The sequence below is a fragment of the Mus caroli genome, unplaced genomic scaffold, assembly GCF_978045245.1.
Source record: "Mus caroli unplaced genomic scaffold, Mus_caroli_1 scaffold_17, whole genome shotgun sequence".
Taxonomy (NCBI): Eukaryota; Metazoa; Chordata; class Mammalia; order Rodentia; family Muridae; genus Mus; species Mus caroli.
In genome coordinates, this window is record NW_028227272.1 from 35494476 (window position 1) to 35506581 (window position 12106).

At 46.6% G+C, this 12106-nt stretch overlaps 1 protein-coding gene across 2 annotated transcripts in view; it reads right to left on the minus strand.

The window, feature by feature from the left end:
• Nucleotides 1-122: 122 nt before the first annotated feature.
• Pla1a (phospholipase A1 member A) overlaps nt 123-12106 on the minus strand; it is a 34677-nt gene continuing 22693 nt past the window's right edge. For both annotated transcript variants that reach the window (XM_021184747.3, XM_029470746.2), the window contains 5 exons: nt 10166-10333; nt 8146-8235; nt 4018-4126; nt 1143-1307; nt 123-541 (listed from right to left, as the gene is read on the minus strand). In XM_021184747.3, the coding sequence (XP_021040406.1) occupies nt 457-541; nt 1143-1307; nt 4018-4126; nt 8146-8235; nt 10166-10333 (617 nt within the window). In that variant the 3' untranslated portion in view covers nt 123-456. The remainder of the gene's footprint in view (nt 542-1142; nt 1308-4017; nt 4127-8145; nt 8236-10165; nt 10334-12106) is intronic.

Sequence of the window (12106 nt, forward strand, 5' to 3'; positions counted from 1 at the left end):
TAATTACTGTGTGTGTGTGCATGTTTCCAAGTCATCTCAGTGGCCCTGCAAATAATAGTGTATCTGTGTGTGTGTCTGTGTGCGGATAGTATAATTACATTTCAACAAAACAACCAAAATGATTCAGATATTCCATGGCAGTTTATTTAAAACATTTCTCTGCGTACATTTCTATTGAATCCTAAGTATAGATGCTTAAGGGTGTGAGGCAATCGCAGTTGTGTCGAAATAGAGAAGCTGAAAGGGCATTTATGTAAAGCTTTAGATGTTGGTGACGGAGATCAAGGTCTGTAACATGAGTCATCTGTCCCCTCCACAGTAACTGCTTACAGGGAAAACCACCAAGAATTTGGCCTTCCCCCTTAGTAGAAATGGGGTGAAATTCGGCTCTCACATTCAGCTCTTGCCACACTGCCCTCGGAAAACTGCGGCTACTGCCTCCTGCGTAGGCTCAGGCTACACGCAGGCTATTTTCAGGTCCTGAAAAACAGGCATGCCTGCTTGCAGACGCACTGGCTCAGGTATGCAGACCGTCTTCTTGCTGTGTGAACAACACATGTATTGTTGCAGAACAATGAGAGGCAGGTTCTTGGTCATCAGGAGAAAGAGCTAGAAGTTATATGTTTTTTCTTTCCTGTGCCCCATGTCTAGTGAAAGGAGTCTACGTTTTCCCACTACATAACCTATTCCTGTTCTCTGTGTGCCAATAGTAAGGTGGTGAGGCTACTCACTGGAATGCCCACTTGAGGCAGAGGAAAGAGTCTAGATCCACACCCAAGATGACAATGACACATTTGAAGGCGAGGCCACGAAGGGAGAAATAACACTGTGATAAATATTCTGATAAAACCGCAACTAAAACCAAATGCATAAAGCAGATGCAAACGCTTCATGTATGGAGGTGTTAAATTAAATACCAGGAAGAGAATTAAAGACCAGCTTCTCCTGCTTCTTCCCTAAAACCTTCAACTCAGTATGACCCTACAGAAGATTGAGGAGAACGCAGGGTCCCAGTGGATCCCTCGCCTACGAGAGTTATCACTTTATTGAGGTTGAACTCCATCAAGCAACACCCCGAAGATCCAGAGCTGTGCTTGGTGGTGTTGCAAGGGGTGCTTAGCGGGGTGGGTTCTGTGACTCACCTGTCATTGACCGGCAGAGGGGCAGTACAGAAAGTCCCAACAATAGGAGTCCTGTCTTTTCTCCAAACCCGGCTAGAAACTTGGAACTTGAGCTTCACTTGGTTTATCTGGCACTGTGGGTTGGGGTGAGCCATGACCCCTCTCCCTTCAAGTTGCTGTTTAGGTCTGAAAGGCAAAGGGAGAGAGGATGAGCCAGCACGGGTCTGTGCTTCACTCGCCTGTGAACTAAGGGGCTCTGCGGGCAAACCTTGTTAGCTGTCAAGTACAGAGGCACCGGTGCCTTAAAAATGGAGACAGCAGTTTTTTGGAATCCTCACTGGCCCCCAGCCCACAGGCCAACAATTTTGAACGTGACCCAGGAAATACTTGTTAATTCTTTTTCATTATTGGAAAGTCAATAAACATTTTTATTTAAGGGACTTCCCATGTGATTCTTTCACCGTACACTGAGATTACTCCAGTTCAAGATTTCTGAAACATCTCTTTCCCAAAGAAAAATGTTTAATCCAGCTGTGCTGCGGGAGGAACTGGTTGCCTGGGGCCTGGGTAGTGGGCTGTGTGTCCTTCGATTCTGGTCTCTGAGACAGTGGGGGACTCTGGGAACAAGGGAGAGGGCAGGGTTCAGATGCCTCTCCACACCACAGCAGGTTGGGTCCTGATTCATCGCCATCCCTGTCCTCTTTCTCTCTCCAGTTTTACAGAGTGTTGGTGTCTTCATGGTGTATTTTTCTCATCCAGAGGCAGGCATACAGATTGTTGCCTCATTTTGCAGAAAGACTTTGTTCAGGTAAAGAAAAGCTGCCCCTGCTTGGAAACGTTTTACAATATGTCAGAGAAAATTAGGATTTAAGAAACTGCTTTTATCCAAAACCTTACAAATTATAAGGGATGTGAAAGTTGCTTTGAGCGAGTGACTTAGCTTGGGTAAATTGTCCACCTAAAAGGAAAACTTGATGCCGGGCGGTAGTGGCACTAAGTGCCTTTAATCCTGGCACTTGGGAGGCAGAGGCAGGCGAATTTCTGAGTTCCAGGCCAGCCTGGTCTACAGAGTGAGTTCCAGGACAGCCAGGGCTATACAGAGAAACTCTGTCTCAAAAAAAAAAAAAAAAAAAAAAAAGGAGATGGTTAGAGTTAATGCACTCAGTGTCCTTCAAGAGTCACGTGTCTTCCTTTGGGCATGAAAGCTAACCACCTATGAGAGACCCACTGAGAGGCTCAGAGAACCTCAGCTTAGGCTTGCGCCAAGTCTCCAGTGACTGGTGGGCGGGAACAGTGGTTTTCCCCATACAGAAGACCTAGTGTGTCAGCGCCAAGGTCTCCATTAGTATCCGTTCATCGACCAACTGACTAGAGAAACAAAGGAAAGCCCTTCCTGTAGCAACACAACTTTAAACAAATAACTATGGAAAGTCCTCAGCTCTCTAGTCCACCACAGTCCCCAAGCCGCCGCTGTGGGCACCTGCAGATCCATGACCCGGAGGGGCCCGTATCTGCAGACAGAACACAGTCCAGTGGCAGGATGTCGGGGAGCTCACGGGGAATGACCGCTTCCTGGAGGGATTAATTTTCTCTCACACCACAGTTCAGCAGGGCAGCCTGAGAACACACCCTCCCACCCCCAAGTGATGTGGTCACTCTCCTTTTGAACACGCCCAAAGTCTCAGCAAGCTGCTCTCCAGCCAGAAACCATACTGTCTAATTTGTCCTTCCAAGCCTGATTTATCTCTCCAGCCTTCTCTTGTCCTACATCCCACACCTTGGCTTTGTCTTCCTGGCACACCTCTGTGTTCTTTTTGCCAATTCTTTGGTCCCCTTGTCGCATCCTCAGACCCACTTAGGTGCTCTCTCTGCGCCTCAGTGCAGTGGACGGGAAATGTTCAGAGAGGCGCACACAGCTCATTCCCCTATTTGCGTTCAGTGTTTTTTGTTTTTTGTTTGTTTTGTTTTGTTTTTGTTTTTGTTTTGTTTTTTTTTTTTTGTTTTGTTTTTTTTTTTTTTTTTGGTCTTCCCTCCTGCAAACCTTTGTTTGCGACTACTTTGTCAGCAGATTTGGCAAGGGCTGTCTGAAGGAAGCGGGCACTGGCCCCTGAGGGACTCTGGGTTGGGCAGGGCTTGTGAAGGGGCTACACTTCCTGTGGAGGTTCTGACTCCTCCCCAGCAGCCTCTGTGGTAAGCTCTGCCTTCCCTCCCCTTCGCCTCCCATCTCCAGCAGCTTTCCCAGTGCGGTTGTGATTAGTATGCTCTGCCAAGACCCATTTGGGGTCTCTCCTGCATCAGCTCTATTTTCCTGACTGGTCCCTAACAGAACCAGTGTTTACATATCTGATTAGGTGGTTTAGCTGCAAGCTAGTAATTGCTTTTTAAAGAAACAGGCCTGCCTTGTCCCTGTCCGGCTTTTGCCCCACCCCTAGCCCCGCCCCGCTCTCTTGCCCCAAACCTGGTCCCACCAGTTCCCCAGAGCCAAGTCTGCCCCAAAGAAATGGAAATGATCAGTTATGATCCCACGAAGCACCCCCCTTCTGGCCCTAACCTTCTTCTATGGGCCAGCTCCTAAGGCCCTGGTCACCCCTGTAGGTGGATGGTGGCTGAGGCTGTCCCTCCTGTTGACATTCCTAATACAATTCTGCTGGACCCCGGAGCAGTTTCCTACTGAGAACTAATCACCTTTGGTGCCACCCAGTAACCTTGCTTGCTAGCATCCGAATGCACTGTGCTTAAGGTGGTACTGATCCCAAACCTACAGCTCTTATCTGGAAGTAGATCTATAGTGGGCACTGTCCCCAGCTTGGTGGGCTAGGCCCAGCAATCACACTGTGTCTGACCTGGAACATATACATACATGAAAGAGAGGCTTAGCCATAGGACACTTACGTACATGGTGATCTTGACGGAGGACGTTACATTGTTGCTAAGAAAGGTGACCTCGATGCTGGTATCCTTTTTTCTCTTCTCCTTCAAATAAAACTCCACAAGGCTGTGGTGCACTAGGAAACCAAAGAACAGCAAAGGCATGGCAGGTAGCACAGGGAGGGGTCCAGGGGCCAAGAGTGACCAGGTGGCACAGGGGTCAAGTGTGAAAGCCCCAAAGAGCAGCAGCCTGCCTGGGATTCTCTACCTCCAAGGCACTGTCTTGTTATCTCAGGTCCTCCACGTTCTCCAAGTGTAAACAGGACTAGTAGTTATCCCACTGGCAGGAGCAAGGACAGTGCCCTCACCGAGGGGATGCTCAGAAAGTGTGAATTTTTATTATTGCAAGAGTAGTTCACTCCTCTCTGTTTGGTGACCTTATTGTGAAGGAACAGGCAGGCGGATTTCTGAGTTCGAGGCCAGCCTGGTCTACAGAGTGAGTTCCAGGACAGCCAGGGCTACACAGAGAAACCCTGTCTCGAAAAACAAAAAACAAAAAACAAACAAACAAACAAACAAAAAAATCACACTTAAAATTTACTTAGTGTGCATGTGCCATGTGGTGCACATGGAGACCAGACAACAACTTACGGTAATTGGTTCTTCTCTTCCTCCATCTGGGAGTACACTTGGGTCATCAGATCTGGGAATAGTTTACCCACCAACCCACCTTGATGGTGGAGATGTACCCTTGAGAATATCAAGGAGGATTCAGCATATACTGCTATTGTTTGAATGCTTTTGGCTCAGCAAAAGTCACATTTAACCTTTACCTCTGGGGAGATGGTTAAGTGCTTGATGAGAAGGCACAAGGACCTGAACCTGGATCCCCAGCACCCGTGTAAAAAGCTGGGCATGGCAGCATGTGCCTGAAACTCCACTGCTGCGGGGAAGGGAGAGGAGACAGGCCAGTCCTCAGATCTTGCTGGTGTGTTAAGCTAGTCAAACAGGATTAGTGAGCGCCCCCAGGGTGTTCCTGAGTAGATCAGTACTTTAAAAGTGACAGAAGGGCCTAGCTAGGGACTTTTTGGTCCTTCTGGCTTCTATTGGGTAAAAACCTGTGACAGTAACAAGATGCTATCAGAAAGCAAAGAGAACAGCCCTCAGACACCAAATATCGGTACCTTGCTCTTTGGCTTTCTGGTCTCCAGAAGACTGAGAAAATAAAGACTTCTGTTTTTTGTAAATTACCCAGTCATCGCTTTTTGGCCTTTTGGCTAAGATCAAGTATAGTAAATTACCCAGTCCTAGACATTTTATTATAACAGCTCAAACAGACAAGGACATATACTAAATAAGCAACTCATTTAACAAAAAGCAGTATCCCTTTCCCCTTCTCCATATACAGCGTCAGGAGCTTAGCTGGCTGGAATTTTGTGCAATTTTGTGATGTTTGGAATTCTGGGAATTTTTCTCAGGGTATATAAATGCTAGGGCCCTGAGAGTCAGGGTGGGTTGCTGGTTGCCGTTGGTCATGTTTTGTTAAGTAGTCATGTGCAAAGAAGAAACAAGAAGAAATTAGATGTCCTGACGGCGAAGATCAAACTTGTTCTAAGGAACTCTATGCCTTCTCTAACCAACAGGAAGTAGTCTAATAATAACGTTGTCCCCTTTCCTTTCTAACCTTTTTTTTTCTTTACTATCTAGAGTTAGAGGGTTGAAAGGGTGGAAGAAAGAAGAACCTACAAAGAAGTAAAAGACCAGTTACAAAGTGTGAACTATTTTGGTCTGGGCAAGGTTCCTGAACTAGGATGGATATTGTGATGTAGGGAAAACTTAGGTGAGTTTGAAAGCCGGCCCTGGCTAGTTAGACAGGACAGGCTTGGTTGGCCTAAGGAAAGGATGGTACCCTGCATCTATCCTTATAAGGAAAGGCTCATAGTATGAAAGCAAACAGGTGTTCACGCTGGCTGGTTTCCTGTGTCCTTCTGTGGTGTTTGAACGGACAAGAAGTGTTTCTGGGGCATAAGGGAGAGGTTTTGAAACAAACATGAAATTGGAAATGGTATGCCTTCTACTCTGCCTTAGCAGGAACCTCAAAAAGCTCATAACCCCCAACATTCCCCAGGCTCCCACACCCCAGTGTGGTCTTAGCTGCACAGACAGAGCCTGCTCAGGTTGTTGCCAGCTTGCCCTTACTGGAAGGAGAAGCCACGTTATCTGGTGTCAGAAGCATTGCTTTCACCACTACACACCACAGCCTTCCTGCCTGCTCTGGAGGGCCACTGCTGTCAAGAGAGTGACAAGAAGGAACAAGGAACGGAGTGCCGAGGCATAGGTGGTATGGAAATGAGTCAGAAGACCTGATGTCGAAGCCTGATTTCCTCACTGGTTTGTGTGCCTCAGCTAGTGTCTTTCAGAACCTCACTTCATGAAAATTCCACCATGGGTTGAGACTACCTTGTTCCTCAGAGGTGGCCATATCCACAAAGCTCTACACACTTGTATCTAGATCTGAAGTCGCCTTTCTTCTTCTTCTTCTTCTTCTTCTTCTTCTTCTTCTTCTTCTTCTTCTTCTTCTTCTTCTTCTTCTTCTTCTTCTTCTTCTTCTTCTTCCTCTTCTTCCTCCTCTTCTTCCTCTTCCTCCTCTTCTTCCTCCTCCTCCTCCTCCTTCTTCTACTTTGGTTTTTTGGTTTTTGGGGTTTTTTTTGTTTGTTTGTTTGCTTTTTTCAAGACAGGGTTTCTCTGTGTAGCCCTGGCTGTCCTGGAACTCACTCTGTAGACCAGGCTGGCCTTGAGCTCGGAAATCCGCCTGCCTCTGCCTCCCAAGTGCTGGGATTAAAGGCGTTTGCCACCACTGCTCGGCTGTGAAGCCTTCTTTCTAAGGGAAGGAAATAATTAGGTACTGGGTTTTGAGTCACCACGCCTGTGACTTCCTCTCTCCTATTTTATCCTCAGAGTTGAATCTTGCATCTAAGCGCTGCCATTGTTCCCATGCTCCACAGGAGGAGATTGGGTTTCAGAAAGGCAAAGCAACCTGCTCTTAATCTTCCAGTTGCTTCTCAGCTTGAAGATAGAGAAGCTGAGATTCAAAGTCAGGTCTGTCCAAACTCTGAGCACCAAATCACATTACACTGGGGACTTTCCAGTTAATGGAAGGCAGTAGCCACAAAATAACTCTACTAAAGCCACATAAGCAAGTGAGAAAATCAGCTCAAATTAAAGTGACTGTATAATTTATCATCCAAGTTAGCACATAGTTTTGCCCTGCGTGCACCATAGAGCAGACACCAACCAGGAAATACAGTCATTCTCCTGGAGTTGTAAAGACCATGGGAAGGGCACTGGCTTAGCGGTTAAGGTATTTCATGGATCTCAAGACTAATTTTTATTTGTGTTTTGCATCTTTTGTAATCATTGGCATCTTAGCTTCAAAGGGACGTTGGGAGAAGTATCCATGAACAGCTGGATTGTGACTACAAAGGAGAAGGTGGTAGAGGTCATGAATTCCTCAAGGATTCTGACCTAGGAGGCTCGGCTAGGGTGGAGGTGTGTGGTGTGGGTACCAGGAGGAGAAAGAGTGTGAAGAATGACGTGAGTCACGGGTACCCCTGAGAGAAGCTGCTTAGGGCACACACTCCTCTCTCTCTCTCTCTCTCTCTCTCTCTCTCTCTCTCTCTCACACACACACACACACACACACACACACACACACCACACACACACACACACACACACACACACACACACACACACACACTTTAAGGCAGGGTTTCTCTGTATATCCCTGGATGTTTTGAAACTCACTCTGTAGACCAAGCAAGCCGCAAACTCAGAGATTCACCTGCTTCTGCCTCCTGAGTGCTGGGATTAAAGATGTGCGCCACCAAGTCCAGCTGAGCGCACATTTCAATGGGGAGAGAAAGAAGGGTGAGTATGCCAGCAGAGGGAGGCTCTTGAGCCCCCACTGTAATGGTGCTGCTTCGAGTCACTCTCACTGTTCTGGTTCTGCCTGAGGCTACCTCGCAGGAAATCTCTGCAAACACACCACTCCCTGTCTGGGCTCCCGCACTGGGCTAGATGAATTCCTCACAGGAACCATGAACACCTCCAGCATCCAGCTAGTGCACCGTTAGGTCTTTTCCTCGCTACTCACCACAGTACGGGGCACTGGATGTAGTCAGGAGATAAACCTTCACTTCCTTGGGGAGCGGCTCAATCATGACACCACCTCGTCCCACCAGTCCTGGATATAAAGAAGCAAAGACGGCATCGTTTTCAGAAGTCCATTTCTAGGACCCAGAGTCCTCAGTCAGGTGTGGACCCACCTATGCACCCTATGTTCCACAGATCCTCGACTGCACACAAGCTCTGTCTCATGCTTTGTGATGGGTCCCAAGAGCCAAGCAAAACAACAACAGCAAAACAAAAACAAACAACAAAACAAAACAAAAAGTCCAGTGGAGTGAAAACAGGAAAGTCAGCAGGAAGGACATTCTTCAGATCAATCCACAAATTCACTAGTTCTCATTTTAAATGTGTTGTGTGTTTGTTTGTTTGTTTGTTTGTTTGTTTAGCGGGGGTCTAGGGGGAACCAGGAGAATTTGCATGTGAAAGTCAGAAAGCAAGTCAGAAAGCTCATAGTAGGTAGCCAATTCTCTCATTCTACCAGTTGGATCCTGAGGATGGAACAAATGGTTTTCTGGCTTGGTGGCAAGAGCCTGACTGCTGGACCATTTCTCCTGCCCTCATTTGGCTAATTTTTGGTAGATACCTGTAAGAAACTCGTTTTGTGTCTAGCTTTGTGTCTAACTTGCAAGCCAATTCATATCCCAGTTGCTTCAACAGCACCTATATCCTGTTAGTGGGGCCACAGCGAAGTGTTTGTCCTGAAGACTCAAAGATGACTGCTGGGGAGACTGTGCTCAGAGGTGAAGTCAGAGCTAGGACAAGGACCCTCTGGGTGGAGAACCTTGGCTAACACACTTGGAAGGGTGTGTAGGTATTGTCTGTGAGGTTCAGTGTGAGGAAGAGCAGAAGGAGTGGTTGGGCAGACAGTGGGAAGTAGCTGTTACCAACCACTTGACCCATCACCTCTGAAGGGAAGTCAGACACTTATCTGTGGAAGAGGAGACCATGCCCATGTGTGTTGCCTATCTGCCTTTCCCATTTTGTCAGGCTAATACCATGTCACCGTAGGAGCAATAGCAACCTGCTGTATCCCGAGTGGCATCTAGGGATGGTAGGGAATGCAAAACTGTGGAACCAAAAGAGAGCTTTTTTTTTTTTTTTTTTGCCTGCGGTTTTCTCCCTTCGATACCAGATACCATGGATTCCACAGATGAGTAGAGGCCCAATCCCTCAGCTTCTGTAGAGTCCTTTCTTCAGACTGGCTGCAACCACATAGAGACATACATGACCTGCCCAACAATTAGTCACCTCCCCTATCCCAGATGATGTCATTTGGCCACCATAACCTCCCACTTCTAGAGAGGACGTGCGTGCAGCTCTGGGAAATCCCCCCCAGGCGCACATAGACAGCAAGCGTGCCAGCAGGGAGCATATAAGCTGAGCATATGAGCTGAGCACCTCATGAGTTAGTTTCCTCTTCCCAGATGCATAGACTCTTGACCCTAGGTTAAAGGTGCTCTGACCATGCGATTGTCTAAACAAGACGTGCACCATCACAGCACCCGCTGATGTGCCAACATGATAGGGAAAATCTCACAACCGCCTCCCCACCCCCACCCCCGCCAGATAAAGAGCTACAGGCCATCGATGGCTGCAGAGAAAGAGAGAATCAGTCTTCCCTCAGGATGAGCCCCTTAGAGGTTATCTGATCCCAAGTGGACAGCCTTAAACGTTAAATAAGAGCAGCACTAATGGGCTTGTGCGTGTGTGTGTGTGTGTGTGTGTGTGTGTGTGTGTATGCTTGACAATAATTGTAGAAGAGAAGGAGGAGGCATTGGAGAGGGGAGAGGAAGGGATAAAGATGGTGTAAATATGGCACTCATATTCGAAATGCTAGAAAGATTCAAACGTAAGATTATAAAATTTAAAACTATTTTAAAAAAACAGAGGTGACAAATGGTTCATGCTAGAACTCCCCCAAACTGCCAAGGTTAGCATAAGGAAGCTGAGGGAAGCCGAGGTTAGCCGAGGGAGTGAGGTCTTACCAATCCTCGGACAGGAGAGCAGGAAAGGGTTAAAGCAATCCAGACAGTCTCCTGCGAGGAAGGCCTTGTAGCTGGCACAGGGGAAGGCCATCAGTGGGCAGGTGTTCTCCAGGGCACTGACGTAGAGGTGTACAGCCCTCATGTGATCACAGATCAAGTAATTGTAACCTGAGAGGGGACAAAATGTACATCACAATTGGGGACCAGACCAGCGGAAACTCCCTCGCTGCTGCTTACTCTTAAGTCTTCTGAGTTTTGTACCACAGAGGGCTATGAATAGCCACGCTGTCCCCTGGGCGACACTTTGGAGTATTAACAGACCTGCCTACCTCAATCTCTCTTTCCCTTTTAATTTTCCTGAGCTATGGAAGCTTAGCCTGTCAAGAAAATGGCTTGATTTGAGATTGATTTTTATGTGATCAGAAAAAAAAAAAGGAGCATACAAAATAAGGGGGTACCACCTCTACAGCTGAGAGACTTGTGTCTGGCTTATCTATCTTCTTCACCACCACTAACAAAACAGTTTTCTCACCCAGCAAAGAGACAGTCCAGAGCAGTGGTTCTCAGCCTCCCTAATGCTGCAACCCTTTCAGACAGTTCCTCACGATGTGGTGACCCACCCCCCCAACCATATAATTACTTTTGTTGCTACTTCATAACTGTACTTCATTCACTACCATGATGAACCATAATGTAAATAGCTGTGTTTTGCGATGGTCTTAGGCGACACTCTGAAAGGATTGTTTGACCCTCAAAGGGGTCGCGACCCACAGGTTGAGAACCTCTGTTCACGATTGGTCTTTTAAATCAAGCATGCAGTCAGTACCTCACTAGCCCAATAACTCATCCAAAGAACTTCCCGATTACCCCAATTGATTTGATTGTGCTCATTTATTTTTTTAAAAGTTGCAACCACTCATGTGCATGCAACACACACACACACACACACACACACACACACACACACGTGTGCGCCCGCGCCACAGCCCAATTAAGAGTTAAAAGGTAAGGAGTAAGCCACCTGCAGGGTCTCAGGGTCTTTTGACTTCCCCTGTACAAGACTCTTTCTTGGCCTGCCAGGTAAGGATAAACAGTCCATTCTCTTCTTCCTATGGTCAGGTGTCCCCTACTGCAGAGTTCCTCTTTTAGCATCAACAGGGAACTGGGGCAGCTGGTCTCTGTCCCTGTTTCTCAAACTACATTGTGAAGAAATGAAAAGTATAGGAAGAAAATGCCACTAAGAGTTCCTACAACCATGGAAACCAGACCATTCCTCCTGACCAGGAGTGCAGGAATGCAATTAAAGATTTCTAAAAAGCATATTTGGAAAAACCAGTAAATCAGGCAGAAAAAAAAGTCAAAAGAATTCTTAAAATGGGGCCAGGTGTGATGGTGCACAGCTGGAATCCCAGTACTCAGGAGGCTGAGGCAGGAGGAGAGTTCAGAGTTTGAGGTCAGCGTGGGCTACAGCATGAGATATTGCCTTAGAAGCAAACAAAACAAAAATCCTTAAAATACTAAGAATTTGATAAAACAAGAGAATTCTACAAATGCCCAGAAATCAACATTTAATATTTCTAAATGAAATGCCAATATAGTCATTTTAGTCATAAAAAGACTAGAAGGATGAGCAATCATTGGCGCTTAGCTTTAGACAGATCTAGTATTATTTAAAACAGATAGTAACTACTTGTTATTTACGTATTAAGTATTTAAGTTCATTTATAATTTAAAATATGTGTTAAATCTTTCAAAAAGAGAATTCTAGAGGAATGTATTTAGGAGAGAACTCGTTAAAAATATCTTTCCAATAGTTTTGGAAGCGGGTATAGCATTATATGCCTTCAATGCCAGCCCTCAGGAGGCAGAGGCAGACTGTAAGCTCTATAAGCTTTATAAGACGTTGGATGAAGCAACCTTTGGCCAGGCAGCTCTGTGGTC